This window comes from Haliotis asinina, chromosome 3 (genome assembly GCF_037392515.1).
Source record: "Haliotis asinina isolate JCU_RB_2024 chromosome 3, JCU_Hal_asi_v2, whole genome shotgun sequence".
Classification (NCBI taxonomy): Eukaryota; Metazoa; Mollusca; class Gastropoda; order Lepetellida; family Haliotidae; genus Haliotis; species Haliotis asinina.
In genome coordinates this window covers 31,754,259-31,776,452 of record NC_090282.1, presented here as the reverse complement: position 1 = coordinate 31,776,452, position 22,194 = coordinate 31,754,259, and the positions used below count along the sequence as shown (strand labels likewise).

At 42.2% G+C, this 22,194-nt stretch overlaps 2 protein-coding genes across 3 annotated transcripts in view; both read left to right on the top strand.

The window, feature by feature from the left end:
- The first annotated feature begins 189 nt into the window (after nucleotides 1–189).
- LOC137278823 (uncharacterized) lies at nucleotides 190–1,296 on the top strand. The gene has a single exon (XM_067811333.1). The coding sequence runs from the start codon at nucleotides 190–192 to the stop codon at nucleotides 1,294–1,296; it is 1,107 nt and encodes a 368-aa protein (XP_067667434.1).
- Nucleotides 1,297–4,031: 2,735 nt separating this feature from the next.
- The window catches only part of LOC137276730 (tubulin polyglutamylase complex subunit 2-like), a 30,838-nt gene continuing 12,675 nt past the window's right edge, over nucleotides 4,032–22,194 (top strand). The window contains exons 1-6 of one of the 2 annotated variants that reach the window (XM_067808364.1): nucleotides 4,032–4,199; nucleotides 4,884–4,963; nucleotides 5,941–6,028; nucleotides 6,374–6,517; nucleotides 8,066–8,167; nucleotides 9,554–9,616. In XM_067808364.1, coding sequence (XP_067664465.1) covers nucleotides 4,133–4,199; nucleotides 4,884–4,963; nucleotides 5,941–6,028; nucleotides 6,374–6,517; nucleotides 8,066–8,167; nucleotides 9,554–9,616 — 544 coding nt within the window. In that variant the 5' untranslated portion in view covers nucleotides 4,032–4,132. The remainder of the gene's footprint in view (nucleotides 4,200–4,883; nucleotides 4,964–5,940; nucleotides 6,029–6,373; nucleotides 6,518–8,065; nucleotides 8,168–9,553; nucleotides 9,617–22,194) is intronic. The other variant, XM_067808365.1, reaches the window with a different exon arrangement.

The following is a 22,194-nucleotide window of genomic DNA, read 5'->3' as shown; positions in this document are numbered from 1 at the left end:
TATACGTGTGCTCGCTATATATTCTGAAACGTTGTGACAACGTTCACGACTCGAACCACACATCAAGTCAGTGTAACACACGTCGTTGATCGTACGGTGAACGTATATTGGTGTCCTATTTATACGGGTCGAGACATAGGCTAGTTGCCAGTTTAGTTCAGAACCTTCACGAGGACAAAACACCAACAAATGGACAAGCGTACCAAAATTCAGACTCTTCAGAAGAACAGCGCTGTTGTTAATTTAACTGTGTTCCACGACACTGTGATGGAACAGTTCAAAAGAGTGAGCGAGGAAGGAAGAAACAGACTATCTTCAAAATTTGAGAATGGATTTATGAATGTTCTGCAGCAGTGCTATCAAGACAAGAAAGTAGAAGCCAGCGAAGTTTACATGAAGTACATGCTGAACAAAGGTAATGTTCATATATCCAAAACGAAATGGAACACACTGGACGAGTTTGTTCGATACCAAGGAAAAGTTGGGCGATTCCTCGTGGACTACTCAAGCAAAATCTGGTACATCAAAAGTCTCCAGAAAGTGGAATCGACCCCGAACGCTTTGTCGCCACGACCTAAATCGCGTTACAGTGACAGTAATCTCAAACGACAAAGTTACCGTAATGGACGCACGCCTATTAAGGAAGATATGTGCAAGAACATTGCGCGGTGTGACGAAAACACAAGAGTTCCTCCAGTAATGAACACCGGATCAGAACCACTGGAACGAAACGATCTGAAGTGGACACTAAAACGAGAAAAAGTCGCTTTCAAAATGTCCCCACGACGATCTCCTTACAAGAAGGATCATAGGCCATCAATATCACAAAAACTTCAAAGCAACCATTTGAAACCTCAAGGCAACCGGAAGTCCGTGCTCGCAGAAATAATGGAAGAGGATGAGAAGGAAAAAGAAAGGATGAACCGACGGGACAGTTGGCTGCGCCCAGGCATCGTGGTAACCATCATCACAGACAATTATGGCAGAAATAACTACAGGAAGAACTGCAGGATCATAGGTCTTCTGTCTCCTTGTACTGGCGTCGCGCATGTGCTGTGTAACGACAGTATCTTGATGGTAGACCAGAAGTACCTCATGACTCTTGTGCCTGAGGTTGGGGGTTTAGCGTACATCGTTAATGGCGCGTACAGAGGAGAAAAAGGCGTGGTTGAGAGAATCTGCACGGATCAGAACGCTAAGACAGTGTGTCGTGTCAGATTACACGGGGGGCCATATAGTGGTAGGTTGCTGAAGAAATTGAATTGTGACGATGTGTGTAAACTTTATGAACAATAACTGCACCCTATGTAGACATGAGACGCATTCACGCGGTCCAAATTATTAACTTAATGCAATCCACCATGTCCATCTATAGGACACTTAGTTGTCGTTGATGAAAATAGGTTTGCTTTTCATGTCGTTTTACTTTAATATTGTCTTTCTAGTTGTTTTGAATTCCTTGTTTCAGGTCGTTTGGTGTCTGTAGAGGAGAACGGGCTCTTTACACGGACTGAGTTCAGACAGAGGATGTTATTTCGCATTATATACATTTTGTGTTTTGATGCTATTTGCTGACATTTATTTAATCACAACATTCTGTATTTCAGTCTCGTACTGAATTGTGAGAGACGTCTTTGTACTTTCGGAACTAACAAGGAAAAAATGTGCGCATTTTAATTACGTTATACCAATTTAGATGAAGATGCCGCTTGGAGTTGTTAAACCTGTTAAGAACATTCGAAATGAACGCAATGATTCTGTGTATTAGACATCCATGTGAAAACCCCATTGACTGTGTGGTAAACACTAATCTGTTTGTTGGGACCCTAACTGCACAGAGGATATAGTCCATGAGAGGGTTTAATGATTCGCAGAGAGAAAACACTTTCACGAACTGAAGAATTTTATGGCGCCTGTTACAAAATCAGCTGGCACTGATAAACGGATCCCAAGGAGAACTTCCTGTCAAAGAGCGCTGGTAACGCGATGTTTGTGGACATCAAATATGGTATTTTTGTTCATCATATTAGGACTTGTATGCCCGGGCATACAACATATGTCATCGAGGTCACCATGCACTCCTTACGTACGTATACATACTGAGAATATTAAAGCGAAGATGGGACAGGTTGTTTGCTGATTATTCATTGCATCCTACCAGCAAACTGCGTCATGATATTTTTGCGAGCTCCAGTCATTCGCGATTTTCGCAAAAAATATCATGCTCGCAAAAATTTCATGATTTACAGTCTTCATGTGTTCCTTGAATATGATTACATTTGTGCCTTCCAGGAAAACCTGATTGGTGATACCGATATGTTATTTGTAGGGGTTTTGTTGTTCTGCCCTGTCAGTATTGCTCTTTGTCCGAGTAACAGTGAAGCTGCCTTGTGTTTCATCAGTCACTTGTAATAAAAAGCGTGTAAATGATTGGGCTGTTTTGTATAAAATGTCTTCTCACACCTTTATTTACACCTTTCCAGCACACAGCTGCACACCTCGCCTACAGCGTGGCAGTCTGCATTTGGACGCCGTTACAAGTGCCCCAGTATATAGCAGGATACCTCTATCAACAGTACTGTTGCTGCATACAGCTGGACACCTCGCCTACAGTGTGGCAGTATACAGCTGGACACCGTTACTGGTGCCCCAATACTAGTATATAGCTGACATCTCTACCAACAGTACCTTTGCTGCATACAGCTGGACACCTTTACCTACACCGTTACTGTATGTTTCTGGACCCACTTGCACAAAGTGATCCTTGCTCAACAGCGATAGTAACTCATGATAAGTACGCAAACATAATCGTACTCGTAGCTCTAAGATTGCTTTGTTATGGTGCTCGTGTATACAGCTCGTGTCTGTATGGTGTCCTTCTCGATATGTTAGCAGCAGTTAACGAGCAACCACGAAGAGTACAGGTATGCACGTCGTAAATTATATATGCAAGTTGTGGAACAATTTGGGTGGGTGGGAAGTAAGTGAATTTACCTTAATCACATAATTATACAGAAACAAAACCTCATTAACACTCCGGATTCGACTTTAAAATGTCCAAATACGGACTGGACTGGATCGAACCATACCATACCATACCATACCATACCATACCATACCCAAACGCACATTTATTTGAGTGTCTTTGTTCAACGCCACACTCAGAAATATTCAAGGTATATGGTGACAGTCTGTTAACAAACGAATTCGGACCAGACAATCCAGTGATCAACATGAACATCAGTCTACGCAAATGGTATACAATGACGGGTCAATAAAGTCAGCGAGCCTGACCACCCGATCCCGTTAGTCATATCTTACGACAACCATGAATTGTTGAATCTTCACGAAACCCGGATCTTCACGAATTATTATCGACACAATCATCCGGTAGTGTCCTATTTGTGACAGTGTCTTGGTCCCTGATCCGTAAGGTGTGATGTTTAAAACTGGGACAAACAGAATGACTCACTATGAAAACTGTCGCAACAAGCTGCACCATATTAAGGGTAATGTGTGTGAATGCAATCAGCTGAGAGAAGCACAGAACAAGTAACATTGCTGAACACTAATACCGCTTGGGGATTATGAAACATGGGCATAGATCAATTACAGAAGTGTGTAAATTCAGTCAAATTCGGGACTGAACTCTATCAACTAATTATCAACATTCCGCGAGCAACATATAATATTTGCCAAGGAAGTTATAGCTGTATCTAAAAACAGGTAATGTGGTGTACCTATTCACTCATTTGTATATTTGAAATGGAAGGGATTACATTAACTTGACACCTCAAATGGCCATAACGAAAACATAAGCCGACCACTCAATGTTACTGTATTTTATGAATCAACAATATTAAAAGATACAACCCCAAACTAAAGTACATATTATTTGATGAAATGAAATATCCTTTACAAAAGAAAAATAGCATATATTACAGGGCAACCCAGACCCGTGACAATGGAAGGCTGAAAGCTTGCCCAAGTACTAAACGATTGCAACTGTTACCTCCCTTGTGAGACTCTTCAAATAGGTGCGTCCTAAGTTACAATATGGCTGCCAAATGATACTCGGGGAACAGTGGGTCGTCGCTATTACATTCATATTCTCGGACAAACGGGGACAGAAATGGAGGACGTTGACTTTTCAACTATTACATTAGAACAAATGAATATAGGAATAGAAAAATATCTAGGTGTGCAATTGGTTTACTGTAATGTTATACGATAATGGCGCATTCAATGAGCATATAGATGCCAGTTTCTGACTCTCTTCTTCGAAAGTTCTTGTTGTCAAGCTGTTGACTTCTGGCATGATACCACCATGAAAGAACTGTGTATATGACGTGATAAAAAACGACCAGCCATCTATGTCATTGTTACCAATGATTATTTGATCCGTAATAGTATTTTCATTATTTACCGAAGAGAACCTGACAATGTTTGATTTGTTTCATACAGTTGACTGTCCGTGGTGCAAACCGCGCCAAATTTATATTATGAGAGAGTTCTGATTGCACTAATTATTGGGTTCTCATATTGAAATCAGTGTTCTTTTTTAGTGCCTCTCTGCTGAAACGTCCCTTCTCAATTCAGAGATTTGTAGGCCTACACACATCTCTCATACATAAGGTTACTTGGTAGTTTGAATTAGTTAGTGGTGTTATTTGGAACCTCAAACATTCTTAGTAAAGTGAAGTACCTCCAAGAAAAGTCAAAGTGAAACCATCTTGTTGAACAAAGTGGCCTCCAACTTTCTAGTAAATAAGTCTATTAAAGCTTTTGATAGAAAGGTTATGCCAATTAGGTTTTTCATTTCTGCTGTATAAGAAGCACAAAGGCTTGACAAAGAAATTGAATCAGGTTATGCATGTTTTCAGAGAAGAAAACTGGAGTTTGTAAAATCAATCTTGATGAAAGAGTCCCAGCAGATCGGCATGCAGTGTTGACATGGGAACAGGTACTTTCATATGTTATATCTGACCTGGAAACCAATAGGTCGTGAATCACACCTCACAGTTACAGTCTGTTACAACTACGAATGACCAGGTAAAAAATCAAACTGGCAAACAAGGACAAGTTGAGCACTGACTTTACAACTGACTTGTATTAGCATGAATGAGTGCCTCCCACTGGCACAGCTACGTGTGAATCAATTTCATTTATCATGCACTGCACATGCACTAACCCACATCTACTCTCCCTTTCACAAACCAAATAGGTTCACTCATTGCCGTGCACTGCCTACTTCTCGTAAATGTGTTCTCTGCACCAGTTCAACTTATCCTTGTTTGCCAGTAGACAATAAACATATGAAGACAACTGTCACCTCTGTTACTACTATCCCACAGGAAATATTTGTGACTGGAGTGGATGACTAAAGGCAGCAGGCAACAGTGCAAACAGCACTGTCACAGTTTGTAACAATCAGTTTCAATTAGCATCTTTTCCTTTTCCTTTCCCACCCCTTTATTCAAGCGATAGCTCAAACAGATTGTAGAAAATTATGCATGAAATCATGAAATGAAACCATGTACAGAATGTTATTGTTAGTTAGAACAACAGTGTCGTATTCTGCTTTGAAAATGTCAGACAGTTGGTTTAACAAATTTACTCCCAGTCTGTAAACAGGGGAGTCAGCAGTGCATTTTATTGTTTGGGCTGAGCATTAAAGGCAGTATAAATATACAAAATACAGTTAAACTTCTTGGGTAATGGAAAATCCACAGGGAGAAAGTAAACCTCAACTGCAGTTGTCTTTCACAGGTATCCACATATACATGTAATGGAAACAGTGGAGGAAAATAAGATAATGGTATTAATTCAGTACAATGCTTTCCCTCTATGACATCATACTATAACAAGATTATCATATAAGAATTTGATGGTTCTTAACGCCTTTGTGTATGGAACTGTTTTATTACTATCAATTTTCAGAGAAATTGCTGTCTTTTACCTGAGGATTTAAAAAGTTTCTACTTGACATCAAATGGTTTTCACTTCACATGGTCTGTGAAACTGGACAGTAAGTTCTGCTTTCACTGATATGTGTTATTCGAACTTTTCTTTTCACAAGTATATGTGGCGTTGAACATTTAAAGAGAAATGCCAAATCTGAACTTACAGTGGCTTGTCAGAAGATACAGTAGGACAGTAGGATTCTGGTTGCCAAACATGTAGGATTCTGGTTGCCAAACATGTAGGATTGTTATTTGAGGATGGTGCATGAGATTTAAAGAGTTAGATATGTCATACATGCCTACTGAGAGTGTGAAATATGTCAAGAGTAAGAAATGAATATAATTAGATGTAAAACAGTTGGACATGTGATCAGGGGAATGTCTCACTGTGACACATTGTTGCATTGTAGACCAGACCCTCACTGTTGGAAAGATGCATATCAATGGCGTGGAGCAGCTCAACCGTCTTGATGTCAGTAGTGACAAACTTACACTCATTCAACCCTCCTTGGCTGACTTGGACACAGATTCTGACAACGATGATCCAATCTCAGGTCAGGACCTGTTTCAAACATACACTTATTATGATTATTAGAAAGCAGTTTATGTCCAGTGAAATATGTTTCAATCATCAGACTTTATGTATAAGTCATGAAACAGAAATTTTTGAGTTAGAGAATGAGTGGCATTTTAGTGAGATGCAATATGTGAGATCTGTGGGCTTATAACAACAGAAACTAAAAAATATATTTCAGTTACAGCACAGGTCCAGTATACTTTCAAAACCCAACTGACCAAATATAAATTTCATGTGACGATTTGGTTTCTTTTGCAAATAATCTTTATCAGTTTTACATAACAGAACAGCTGATAAGTTCGGAACAGTTTTTAATCAATAAAACACCAATTAGACAACAAATGTATCAAATTTAGAGAATGTGTTATGAAATGGAACACAGACATTAGCTGGTAGCAATTGCACTTTTGTTTCATCTTCAAAATACATATATGAAAACATTTCAGTAGTTTGGCACTACTGTGCCACAGTAAATTTTACTATGGATGTTTAGAGAATTCCTATCGACTCAGGTGTCAGGCCATGGTGTATTCCTACCTCTGAGTTTGAATGACAATTATTTTTTCATTTGATTAATGGCAAAGAGATCTTTGATTATAAAAATATCTCAAGTGATTTTGATATGACGGAAACTAACTGTTTCTGACAAAGATAATTTTGATTGTCTTGCCAATTCAAGTCCTTCTTGAAATGCCCCCAAACATTTTGTGCCGTCGTTTTTTTATATTATTTAGTTTTCTCCTGCTGATGACATATCTCTTTATAAAAATGTGTCTTTCCTAACCAACAATAACTGATGAGTAGATCCCAACCAGTTTTTATCACCAACCAGCAGAATATGAAACTTCCAAACGTTTCAGCCAGACCACAGGGTTAGTTAGATGTAAAACTTGCCAGCCCTGACCAAAACTTACCTGCCTGCAAATAATGTAGGTTTGGCAAGCACCATCTGGCTGTCCTTGTTGAAAATAACTCGTCGCCAATGGTTGGGCAGGCATGTATTTCAAATGCTGCAAAAATATAGACATCATGTGTTGACCAGTTTCCAGGTGTTGTTGAGTATTTGTGCATGGGAATTTAGTTTGAACCAGTGGAGTCAGCTGGAGGTTTCAAATGAAATATTCCATGCTTCAAATACTCAAAAACACCCATAAGTCGGCCCACATATGATGTTTATCAGCATTGCAAACACAAAAGTAAACTAAAAGGCCCACATGGATTGTACTGTCTGCACACGCTTACATCGAATATCAATACAGCAGTGAAGTGTCATCAGCTGGCCTTTTCAGCTTGTTCCCATGGTAGCATCTGGAATTGCTCATTTGTCATTCCAACTTTATGTCACAATATGATTTGAATGACGTCACCACTACTGACAAAGCAACAATACAAGTGTGTGTGATATTTCTACGCAGCGAATAATCTTGCAATTTCCAGGAATCGAAAACTATTGGAACATGTTTTCCAACCAATCAGGTTACAGAACACGATTACTTTTGGGTTGCAGTTAGTTTTGTTTCTACAGGCATTGAGAAGCCCACCTTCACTGGACGTAATAGGATCTATGAACTCGACTCCTGTGATGGCTACAGCAAAGTGTGTCTTGTGTACAAGGAAGCAAAAGCAGGTAGGAATTTAATAGATAACCTACTTCTACAACACATCAGATGTACTGGTGTCAACAATGTTAGTCATGTTGGTGACCTAACCCAGTCTGAGTGTGACTAGCTGTTGTGTTGATGTGTGTGTTCCTTGCATGTATTGCAAGTATACATGCTCTTGATGGTTTCCTAATCTCAGTTTTCTCTTTGAATGAGCAGATAGCCCAAGTTACATTCATGCAGCCTTTTAGACAGGTCTGAATTGACAGATTGTTTTTATATTAGGAAAGTGAGTGAGTTAATATACTCAGATTAAAAAGTTAAGTGCCACCTAGTAATTTTTGTCACTATAGGCTGTCTGATAGGAAGTCTTTCAGAAAAATAACTAATATCATAATTAGGTTTAGTACTTTTCAGTTTGAAAACAAAACCATTATTGAAATTGTCTTTTACTTTAAACAGGATGTATGTGATTTTGGGAAACAGGCATTGTGTTTTTCTCAATCAAGTTACCTTCTTTTGAAAAGTGAAAATCAGAAATGACAGTTTTTGGAAACATAGTTCTCACTTTTGACAGCTGAAACCTAAGCTTAATGGTATTACACTGGCAGGATGGCAATAGTTATTTAGCTTTAAAAACAGTACCATCATATCTTTAACAACATTTCCTTTAATTTGGAATACAAGTGATTATGATATCCCTAAATCACTTACCAGATGAGTCTTCTATAAATAAGGATTCGTCATCCCAATTATTTTAGCTTTTCCACAGCATCACATCTTAGTTTTGAAATAAGCTGACGCCTAACTTTTTATTCTGTGTATGTGTAAAGTCAAATGAACAGTATTTCCACCATATCATGACTAAATATTAGGAAAGTGGAAATTCTACCAAAACTGTATGTTTATAAAATTGTTTGTTGCAATGCCTCTGTTTTCAAACAAGTTCTTACCTGTTAACATAACCTTCATAACAGTTTCTAAAATGTTATCTCCTTTAGATCAATGTGTTTAAAGATTTTGCACAAGAAGAAACAATATAGGGTTAAAAGAAGATTGACTGGCCTGTAGAATAAAATTGAATCCTTTTTGAGTGTCTGTTGCTCTTCATACTCAGTAGTACAAGATAAACAATAGTTACGATGCAATAATTGTTTTTTGTTTTCTTCGATTACTTCTGTTTTTGTGATTTGGTCTAATTTGATTGTGTTGAAGTGTGTCGTTCTGAAGTCTACCCTTGTTTTCTGCCGGGTAATACATGTACCAAGCAAATCATAGTTTTAGTAATTTTATTTTATTTTGAATTTGTTTGCTTCAGCTTATCTCTAGGTGCCTGTTTTATTCTTACTGCCCAAACCAACTATGTTTGCATGAATATATGCATAAAATACTTTCCTTTGTGATGTAACCAGCCCAGCTAGGTTCTGATGACTCAAGTCCGGATGAATTTGAATTTCCCTTCACTGATTTTGCAAGTATGCCGAGATGCGCACTTCATTGTAATCTCATGCCTTGATAACGACTATAAAAAAATACAAAAATTATATCACAAACTCTTTGCTTTACATTGCACTGCTAATGGAATGATTTTATCTTTACTCCTTTACACAGTTTATACTAACCATAAACAATTTTCTCAGACGTGGAGATTTTAATTTTAGTTCATGAAAGACAAAAGAAGAATTATATGTGTGTATTATGTGATTATGAATGTTCAAAGGCACTAGTGATCATCTTTGTGTAACCATTGCTGTAAGCTTTGCTTGTTAGTTCCTTTTCTAGTTTTCATCATGTATCACAGACGTTGTTGATTTGCTACTTGTCATTTGGCATATGGCAAGCAAAAATTGCAGAAGGCCTGTTATTGAATAAAATCAGTGGTCTGACGAATAACTAGCCAATAGCAGGAAAGCATGGATTTATCTGTATATATACTGCACATATTGCTAAAGTTCTTACTTGGAAGGAAATATGTCTATTTGAAGTTATTAAACTGAATTGTCTCTTAGCTTTAGCAGGTTATTTTCAGAGAAAAATGCCATGTTGTTTCAGTTTTTCATTATTGTGTTGAATGTGACCAAAATAATTGTGTGTAATTGCAATTGTCAGTCACACTATGGCAGAAAGCTCATTACTACTTAATATACCGACAGTTTATGTAGCACTGCACTACACAGCTGATTAATTACTACTATCAGTTGACATTATAACAATATAATAATAACAATAGTACTGTATTTGCTCGCCAAAGTAATTCTCTTTACAACAGTGGGACACGACTGCCTTATACACATAAATAAACAGATGAGGACAACCATTGTATGCTGTAAGAGACCTGTAGACAGATGCATTTAAGATTGTGGCTATGCTGTTGGTTTACTTCAGTTGCATATAGGCCTCTTTTTCTGATAATATTCATAAATATTACCATTCATAGGCATGATGAAATGAAATAGAGTAGTATAGGGAATGGGGGTTTTAAAACACTTTCACAAAATGTCTCTACAAAGCCTTATTTACTAAATAAGGCTTTGGTTGGGCCATTAGCTCTTGCTACTATTACCCCTACTATAAAAAAGTTGGCGGTAATTACTGTGCCTTGGTAGGAGGTAACACTGTGCCGTACGGTATGATCAATAATTCTTCTCTTACAAACCCCCTACCTGGCCTATGTCACGTTTACCTCGATGAAACAGTTTAACGTGAACCGCCTATGATCTCTTTGGTGTTCGTAATAAAGGCTTGTTGGGCTTTTTGTATCCCCTGTTCTATGTACTTTTTTTTCTCATCCTCGCTGATAGCAGACTTACGAGACTTGGACCGAATATCTTGTTTCATTCCGTTATATTTTGTGAGTTCAGAGAGGATTGAACGAAACTCCTCTTCTGAGATCTTACTGTCAGAGAGTGCCGTGGAAATACGCTCACTCACTGTGTTGAGCTTTGCTTCGGCCAGAACCCTGATCTCGTCGTGTTTCAATGCCTTACGATGCAGTCTGCGTGATACTAACTTAAGCGCCAACCCTGCCAACCCTGCCACCCCTGCCGTTATTTCAAAACCTAGCACTATAGGTGCAGCCACGATGGTGGTTAACAACCCAACGCCTGCCGCCCCTAGTCCCATGCTGGTTGTCATAAGGGCAGTGTCAGCCCCGTCAACGATATTGAAAGCTCTATTGTACTTTTTACATAATGCTTTTCGCGTGTCACGGTCTTGTTCTAGTTGACGTTTCACATCACATAACTGCCTCAAGCGGAACCCATCTACGGTTTCCAATGTCTTCGCTACTTCCTCTACGACTGGGTACAGACCCATCCTATAATATATATTTTGAAAGATATTTTAATTGGGGTTCAGTTAAAAATCTATCAATGTATTTGAAGTCTACAAGTTCTAGACTTCTACTCAGGGTAATAGGTGAGAGGCTAATAGACTTTCCTGTTGTAATAAAAACCCCACTGAGGTTTATTAAGCGGTTTATAGGACCCGTGGGGGTATCCTGTTGTATAACAATACGGCAATATTGATCTAAGTGTTCGGTATACCAGTGTATTGACACCCCGGGTAAAAATTGGTGTACTCTTGAGGAGTTTTCCTGGTCAAAATTCGTAAACATGACTTCTATGATGAGTGTGAAAGGGGAGGATATCTCAAGCTGCCTTTCGTGTAAATACATACTGCTAAATGTTAATTTACTTTCTATTCCAGAACCTAATCCAATTTTTCCTTCATAAAAATATACCGTGTCTGTTGCTTCATTCCCCGTAATGAAACCCCCGGGCCAGATACCGTTATTCGTAATCTTAGAGATAAACCTCCACCCCCCTTTTGTTGTGATATAAGGTGAGGTGAATATTAAATTGATCAGCCATTTGGGTTCTTTTAAATCTGATAACGACACCCGTCTGTACACGTTGTCTTTGAAGTGCAGGATGTAAAATTCATCTTCCTCACCAGGCTGATCGAATCCCTCTGTATCTCCCAGGTCGTTAAGTGTAGTGTTGGGATGATGACTGGTCATTATTATACTATTACAATATAATTTCCAACTGGTTTTCTGATAATAATTCAGGGGTTAACTTCATACCCATGAAGTGTATGTTGCCAGACAGGAAGATATTGATTAGTGATATCTTGTTTTCCACGATCACGTTGACCCCCTGCAGACTGGTCTTGGAGTCGACACCCACCCGCACGTAAACGTTGCAAACTTGAAACTGGTGTTGTTTCACCCACCTGAGTTTGATCCCCTTCACGATCTCGACATCATTCACCGATGGTTCCCCTAGGTAGACTTTGATGATCAGTGTTGAGTTTGCCGGCAGACTCTCTAGTATCTTGACCACGCCTTCGAATTCAGACACCAACTGCAATTTCACGTTTTGTATGGTTGGTTTACTCGATAGCATGTGGGCTGCTATAGTGTTGACTGGGCTGACGACTATACTACGTCTCTGAGTTGGTACGTAAGCCACGAGCAGAATTCCATTGTTCACGACTTTGTTTAGGTGGTTGTCTTTGTTATCAGTGAACACGTAGGGGGAGACGAGTCTAATATTGATAAACCAGTCGTTCTCGGGTAACAACACCCACTTGTCATCTTCGGTGAAGACGAGCATATATGGTTTGTTTTTGGCGACGGTAGTGCTCTCAACATCGTCTAAGTCGAACAGTTTACCACCGAACGATGGGTATATTACCCAATTATTATCACCGGTGTTGACAAGGGTGTACTTAGTGTTGACTATTGCTCTTGTGGTATCTATCATATCACTTAGGGCTCCACCGGAGGGGATTTCAACGCGTTTGTAAATGTTGTTTTTCAGTTGCAAGGCGTACGATTTACCATCTACTCCGGGAGCGTCGAAACCGCGCGTGTCTCCAAGGTCGGAGATCCCGATATTGACGCATTTTTTCACTCCGGGCCCTTGTGCGCTGGTCATGTTACATGAAGTGTTAAGCTGAGGTATCCTATATTTACAGGATTATGATTTATATCTAACACCGATATTGTCAGCTCAGGTATGTTGCCCTGGGTTAATCTCTTATACTGCCGTGGTGAAAACGACTCGGTTCTACCGTCGTTGAATTTCTCAGTTTTCACCGGCACTGCTCTCAGTATAGTGGAAGGGTGACCTCCTTGAATGTTGTACGTTGTGCTCACCTGATCGAGATGAATGTACAGCTCTCGGTACGGTACTAGGTCGGGTAACTTCGTGCCTGTGACGGTTGTTGTTGGTTTTATCTCGTCAGGAGACATACCGAGTATCCTCGCTAATGGTCGGCCGAGCCTCAAGGAGGTTCTTCCGTTGTTGATTAACACCACTGTGCCGTTTGAGTCGTTCATCTTGAGTTCTGCTCCCAGGGGTTTGAAGACCTCGTCGTTTAGAGAGCACACGCTGTAGTAACCGTCAGTTATCTGACTGCGAGTTCCACTGACGAACAGCTTATTGTTGCTGATATTAATGTTAGTCCATTGCGGTAGGTAGGTGATATCGCAGAGTGCGACTTCGAGTTGACCTGACGTGTTATCGATCGCGTGCGTCAGCTGAACGGCCTCACCGCTCGTTATTCCTGGAAGTGTTATGTACATATTATAATATATAATTTATATATTATAATATGGATTTAGCACACTTGAAAATCGTGGTGAATGCAGATGGTACGGGGTTTAAAACAACCTTTATTAATATCTTTGAAAAATATATCGTGTCCGTTAATAACGCGCAGGCGGTGGTAAACTGGAATCAAAACCCAATGCAGTTTTGGCAGAACCAACTAAACTTTGCTGTGTGGTGTGCGATGACAGGGTCGGGTGTGACACCAGACTACGGTATAGACGAACTGAGTAAGGCGGTTATTTTGTTTCATATTTATTATCAAATGAGACGAATATTGAAGGAAATAAGTGCTCCTCTTCCCCAAGATAAAGCGTGGAGTATGACGAATAACCCCTATGATAGGCGTGCTTATGAACGTGTTTGTGGGGAGTTTGAGATTCCAACGAATAAAGACTTTCGCCTTCCTGGTGTGAACCATGGTCTCGGTATAGTTCTCGTGTACTTCTACAGGTCCGGAACATATTATGCCGGTTCTAAAGATGGTTCATACAACCCAAACCGGCATACATTTACAGGCCCCACAACGAATGAAAAGATCCATGTCAGCTGTATAAAGCAAACCAATCCTGATGCAGCCACAGCCTGGACTAAAATGATCTCAAAAACATCGAAAGAATTCACTCGTGCTGGTACAATATGCTTGAACGACTCGATTCGAACGTACGTGTGGGCGCTGTTGGGTGCTCAGTCGCAAACGCGTTCCAACATCATCGGTAAGGGAACTGCTTTCGACGCTCAGAAACAGTTCGTTGCCAACGTTGAGGATGCTATTAATTCTCCAGTTGATCTCCCGCGGGCCATCAACCGTTACCAAAAAGCGTTAGAACACGCCAGATCGAAAGTCAACTACGTGTTCGGCGTGGGGTTGTACATGGCTCCGAGTGATATGCAACTGAGAGTAAAAAAAGTGGTGGGTTATAACAACAAAATAGTCATAGCCACGAAGGATCAAAAATTGGGTATCAACCCCGATATTAACACCCCCCCTATCCCACACACCCAACCACGTGAAACGGGTATAGTGGCGCCACCCCCGGAGCCTAAAGTTCATGTGTCCCCCACACACCCCCATATACATGTGGGGGTACCCCCCTATCAGCAGCATATTGATAATAAAACGGCCCTGGTGGTTGGTGGGGTAACTTTGGGACTTATTTGGTTAAAGATTTCTTAGCCGCTACGTACACCAGACCCGCCACGGCGACGATGGCTGCCCACAGGTTTTGACTGAGCCACATGGCAGTTTTAGACAGAGCGCCCAACAACCACGAGACGATGCTACCCAGGATGCCGGGAAGGGCTTCGGCGGCTTTACCAGCCAGTTTAGCTAGGCCTTCCCCGAGTTTTTTAATCCAGTCTTTAACACCCCCACCGCCACTTGGAGTTCCCCCGCCGGCAGGCCCCACAGGGGTTCCTCCCACCAGTGACACCACCAGGGTTGATATGATGAAACCCAATGCAGTCAGAATGCTGGCGATGGTGATCCCTTGCTCCCGGAACAATATCCGAATCCTGTTGGCTAAAGTTGTATCCTCATTCAGTATTCTATCGATTGTTTCCCGAATGCGACTGATCTGGGATCGAAGCTGTTCACGATTCGAGGAAGCGGCTTCCAATCGTGTACGTCTCTCGTCTTCTAAATCACGTAGTCGTTCATTGATACGACGCTTCATATCATCGTTTTCAGTTTCGTTGAGTTTGGTTTTTTCCTTAGCGATGTGCTCGTCGATTTCGTTCAGTTTCCCCATGTTGTTCACGAGTTCTCCACGCACGCGTTTCACGGCTTCGTCTAAGCCGCGCAGTTCCCTTACCGGAAAGTCAAACCCCGGTAACGGTTTGTCCCAGTAGGTGCTCAACAGTTTTTCTATGCTGTCTGAGGCTTCTGTAGCACGCTGTGGTGTCATTTCATCTCTAGTGGTGAGGTGGGATCTGGTAGCTTGCAGATCTTCTTTAACGGTCTTAGGTATTGCACCACCGTAATCATTCATGTTTAGATTTTTACGGACAAATTCGACACCATGGCGGCTGGCTAGAGTTGACAAGGCCAGTGGTTTTTTATTGCGCTTGTTAACGAGGTCAACCCCTGGGTCAGACTTAAGGCGTAGAACACCCTTTGTATCAATAAAAAAATTATCAAGGTATCGGCCCTGTGGTTCAACGTAGTTTTTATCTCTTCTTAAACTTTCGTAATAATCATCTACCGTTGTTGCCAAAAGTTCTTGGTTCAATGATGAACTAGTAAATGAGGTCTCCTGCTCATCATTGAATGCCTGGGCACTAGCGCCCGGCATCTCCGTCATATCTATGTCTTCATCCATTAGTATTTAAATATATTTTATTTATATATAACAATGTACGGCAGAAAATTAGATCCTTTCAGAAGATTGAGAGAGCCATTAGGTGCCAGAGCCGTGCGACAGTCGGTGACCATCACCAACAATCCCAGCAAGATAGACCAGAATCAAACTCTGCTGGTTAGATTTCCAAACCTTGGTGAGAATGACCTCATTGTACCAGGCACTGTTCGACTGGCGTTCAATATCACGTTGACCTCCGACAACGACAAACGCGAGCTAGTGCGGAACGTGGGTCGAGCTATCATCAAGAAAACGACCGTCAAGATCAGCGGTAACGAGGTGCTGAGTATCGACGACAGCGACGTGTTTCACTGCTACAAGGATCTCTGGAAAAGCGAGGGAGAACGAGTCAATGATGTGTACCAGGGTATCAGCAAATCAACCCGGGCGCGCATAGGATACGTCTTCACGACAGACCAGCAAGACAAGCTATCGGACGGTGAAAAGGCCATCGCTCTAGCATACGGGAATCGATTCTGCGTGCCGCTCGACTTCGAGTTGCTCACGGGACACGCGCCGTTTTACCAGGCCGCGCTGGGTGATAGGCTCGAATACGAGCTCACGTTTAACGACTATAGCAAAGTAGTGCGTACGCCGAACGGTGATGAGGCTAGTTATGCCATAGACAACATCTCTCTGGAGTTCGACATGGTCACTAGCCCGGAGCTGGCCAGGCAGGTTCGAAGCCAGTACTCTGGGAAGATGGCTATCCTGTACGATCGCGTACTGAGGCATAGATCAGTCGTGCGAGATAAGAGCGACACTGTGTGGAATATCAACCTGAACGTGCCGGCGCGATCGATGAAAGGTATACTGGTCGTCCCCGTGGAGGATTACGATCCATTCCGGAGGGACAGCGAGAAGTTTTTCAACCCCGAGATTGAAAAGGTGGAAGTGACCATCGAGGGCGTGCCCAACCAGCTGTTCAGTCATGGTATGAGACCACACCAGCAGTGGGATGAGATAAAAAAGCTACCAGTGGGGGATTACATAACAAAGGACCTGGACCTCGGCTCCGTGCAGATCGGTGAATACCTGACCACCAAGTACGCCCTATGGTTGGACATGCGATCCACGGATGATGATAAACTGCACGGCAGCGGGCGCCGTATAGATAACGGCAGCGAAGGGATAACCATCCAGATTACTAAGAAGGCTCAAACCGCTGGTAAGTTGAAATTATATCTGTACGTTATTATGGACGCGCAACTTAATATAGACAATGGGAGATTCGTGCAAGCCATCTACTGATGGGGGGTACCCCCCCACACCCCCCAACAATAAACAAGACCCCCACACCCCCCTGGGGTTACCCACTGACCCACACTGCGCTATAGTGTGCGGGCAGACTGGCTGTGGGAAGACCGTTTTCGTGTTGGATATGTTGGAGGGTTACTACAAGGATGTGTTCGATAACATCGTTATCATGTGCCCTACTCTGAGCATGAATAAAACGTATGCGCGACCTTGGGTGATGACGGACCCGGACGTACACAAAATCGACCCTGGAACACGCCTGCAGGACTGGTTGAAAGCTCTTCACGAGAAATTTAAAGGGGAACCGACGCTGTTCATACTGGACGACTGCAGCGCTAATCGCGAGATAACAAAAAAGAGAGACATGTTATCGTACCTGGCCTTCTCCGGCCGGCATGCAAATCACAGCGTCTGGGTGCTAACGCAGAAGTTCAACTCGGTGTTGAAAGACCTCAGGGTGGCCTTATTTCACTGCAAGGACAGGGATTCGTTCGAGGAGTGTTTGAGAGAGAACGATGTGATGAGTAAATTAGAACGGGAACGGGTGAAGAAACAGCTCGCTGAAACTAAACACGCTAAGCTCGTTCTAAAGACCGACCAACCAGTAGCATATATAGTATGCTAAGCAAAGCTAAGCTAAAGCTAAGCAAAGCTAAGCAAAGCTAAGCAAAGCTAAGCAAAGCTAAGCATATAGCTATGATATTTGAAGTATTTGTCGTGTGCAACTTAACCTTCATTTCTCTGTGTTTTGTCTGCATCGGGTATTATATAGTTAAAACTAAATCTTACTTGCTATATTATAAGATGGAGTGTGAGGAATTGCTCGAACAATTGTCGTTGGAGGGTTCCCCCACTGATGACAAGCGAGAGAAACTGGTGGCGGTGGCTGTTGGCGGTAAAGCCAAACATTACTTTGGAGACTACACTCCGGATAAAATTAACAAAATGTCAGCCGAAGAAATCGATAAGCTGTACGCTAGATACGAGTCCCGGCTCGGAGCAGAAATGACAAAGACAATAGGATCGGCTATGACCCAGATGTACACCGGTATTGTATCATACTTCTTTCCCATTCCACCAGAGCGCCGACTTTACCTGTGGGAAGACCTCGAGAAAGACCCTTTTATCGAACACGCCGTGAGCTCTATCAGCTGCGGGCTGTACCACAAATATGGTATGTTGTTGGCTCCAGTGACGGCGGCGATTATCACGGCAAAACATTGTCAATTTGAGAGAAAGAATAATAATAATAGTATAGATGTCCGAGGTGACGGAACCAGTGAGTCCCGAGGTGACGGTGGAGACCCCAGTGGGGGTACCCCCCACACCCCAAACAGTGAGTTCACAGGAACCAGTGACGGTGGAGACCACTTCAACAGTAACCAGACAGAAGAATCCTAAGAGAGTAGCTGCCGGTAAAAAACGGTGGTGTAACCAACATAAAGTGACCAACCCAACCCGACTGTTGTTGGCTGTAGGTGTAACTGCTGCCTTGGCTATCTCGTGGTTATACGTGGGGGTACCCTCCCACAGTGAGCCACCACCCAACAGTGAGCCCCCCACCCCCACTATTGACCCGCATATCATGTTATAATTTTAATATTTTATATCATATACATAATGTCTGAGGGGAAAACGTTCGTCAACGACGCATACCACGCCACAGTGGTCGCCAGTCTAGCCGTAGGGTACGCTCGGTTGACTAAAATGGTGCTTAAACAACCAACTATCAAGCTAGATTTCAACCTGCAGGATATGGGTATGCTCATAATGAACCTTGGTATGGCGATGGCCACAAAAGACATCCTAGTAAAACAAGGAATAATACCTGATAATATAATGAAATAAATATAGGGATGGCCACGATAGCTATGATGGTCGGTGGGGCGTTAGTGAATGCCCTGGCATTTTCCGGGAGTAATTTCCTCTTCTCGAAACTACGAGATGATCACGCGGCTGAAATACAGGAAGAAAGGAAGCGGCACGATCTAGCTACTGAGAAATTACAAAGAGCACAGGCTGAGTACGCTAAAAAACGTCTCCAGAGGATCGATTTTATTAACGAACAACTACAGCGTGAAAACCATGCCGTTCAAACATTCAACGATGTCGATGAAGCAATGAAAGAATACTATCTACTAACTGGTAAACAATTGGAACCGCTCAATAAACCCACACTCGCTCAGTACTACACACCATCCAAGGGACAAATGAATCGTGAACTGGGCTTCATAGTGTTGGGTATAGCAGCTACTGCGTTGGTTGCGAAGCAATTAAACTAAAATACCCATATAAGTAAACATGAGACCCGCTCCATACCGATGCGAATACATACTTATGGGGAAGACCGAGGCCTGTGGTAGGAAATGCAGGAATCAGGGGTTCTGTTGTTTCCATATGGGAAGTCCTAACTACACGTGTTCTGTGTGTGGTATCACGGAGCGAACGTAGTCAGACATCAACTCATCTACGAGAATAAAAAAGGCTACATAAAAGAACGTAGGCGACTGCTCAAGATAGCCACTTAAGGGTTACCTCCCCTTACTGTGAACCAATTAGACATTAGTTCTCTTAGGTGTAAACACGATGTCTACTGTAAGCGAGCTCAAGAGGGTCGCAAAACAGAGAGGTGTTATCGGGTATTCTCGAATGCGGAAGCCAGCATTGTTGAGATTACTAGGTTTAGAAGCCCCTCCTACGGTAAAACAATTAAAAGCTCAAGCAAAACAGCTTGGACACACGGGTTATTCAAACCTGGGGAGAGCCGGGTTAACCGCATTGTTATCACATGCCCCCGTAGCACGTCCCACTGTAAAACAACTGAAAGCCGAGGCACACGATTTGGGTTTAGGCGGGTATTCCCGTATGAGAAAACCACAGCTTTTAGAATTATTACGACAGAATAGAGCTATTGACCTACAGTTCGTGCGCACTAAGCACGCTGTAGGTAACTATTTGGGAAGTTGGCGCATGGACGTTGATAGAAATATAGACATTACAGATATCAAGCCTCTGATAGCTGATAAGGTCAACCAGGAACTAAATAATCTAGGAAGTATCAAGTTTCAGATCACAGTGAAAATGTCGCTCGATAAGCAGGTTGGGGGCCCCACAGGGGCCACTGAGTATGTTCAGCCTTACTTCCGAGGCCAACAAGAGGTCGTCACACATGCAGAGACCATTGACGCATCAATCGATACAAGTTTTCAGCATATACGAGAATACCTAGAACGCTATACACACTTGGGGTCCGGGTGGGCTGTAGATAAAATCGATAATGTCTATTTAGACATAGCTAACTACGTGCCGTTCAGAGGCGGGTCATACCTAGCCTTGCCTCCCTACTATAGAAACAAACATGCCATAGTAAACGTTAAGAATAGAGGAAACGATTGCCTGAGGTTAGCTATCAGGTCAGCCTTATTTCCAGCTGACACTAATCCGAACAGGCCTTCTAATTATCCTCAGGATGATGGGCTTAATTGGGAGGGTATAGATGAACCAACCCCAATATCCCAGATCACTAAAGTAGAAAAACAGAATAATCTGGCTATAAATGTCTTTGGGCACGAAGGTAACACAACAATAGTACACAGGGTCAGCACGGTGAAGGATTGCCAAGTTATCAATATATTCATGATCCAGCGAGGTGACAAGTATCACTACACATGGATAAAACACTTTAGCAGGCTGTTGTATGACCAATCGGCACACAGAGAAAAGACCCACTTCTGTGAACGATGCCTACATGGCTTCACCCGAGCTGATTTATTAGAATCCCACCGGGATGATTGTCAAGGTGTGGGGCAGACGGCCATACGAGTCGACATGCCTAAGGAAGGTGAAAATATCCTAAAATTCAGTAACCACAAGAACCAAATGTCTGTACCTTATATTATATACGCCGACTTCGAAGCCTTAGTTGTGGGTGGGGATTCCCCCACACACCCTAGTGGGGGTAGCTTCACCCACAAGACACAAGAGCATAAAGCCTGTTCGTTTGGATACATTGTCGTCCGTTGTGACGGGGAAACGAAAGCTCCGGTAGTGTATAGGGGCCCTGACGCGGCTGAAAGGTTTCTAAAGTGTTTGCAGGAGGAAGAAAAAATTATTAGGAATGCATTGTATAGAATCGCTCCCATGCGTATGACCCGAGCCGACAGGCTAGCTCACTCTAGTAGCACTAACTGTCACGTGTGCGACTCACCACTTCATCACTTGACCAACCAGTAGCATATATAGTATGCTAAGCAAAGCTAAGCTAAAGCTAAGCAAAGCTAAGCAAAGCTAAGCAAAGCTAAGCAAAGCTAAGCATATAGCTATGATATTTGAAGTATTTGTCGTGTGCAACTTAACCTTCATTTCTCTGTGTTTTGTCTGCATCGGGTATTATATAGTTAAAACTAAATCTTACTTGCTATATTATAAGATGGAGTGTGAGGAATTGCTCGAACAATTGTCGTTGGAGGGTTCCCCCACTGATGACAAGCGAGAGAAACTGGTGGCGGTGGCTGTTGGCGGTAAAGCCAAACATTACTTTGGAGACTACACTCCGGATAAAATTAACAAAATGTCAGCCGAAGAAATCGATAAGCTGTACGCTAGATACGAGTCCCGGCTCGGAGCAGAAATGACAAAGACAATAGGATCGGCTATGACCCAGATGTACACCGGTATTGTATCATACTTCTTTCCCATTCCACCAGAGCGCCGACTTTACCTGTGGGAAGACCTCGAGAAAGACCCTTTTATCGAACACGCCGTGAGCTCTATCAGCTGCGGGCTGTACCACAAATATGGTATGTTGTTGGCTCCAGT

Coding starts and splice junctions, on each gene's coding strand:
- LOC137278823 (XM_067811333.1), top strand. CDS start 190: ATGGACAAGCGTACCAAAATTCAGACTCTTCAGAAGAACAGCGCTGTT.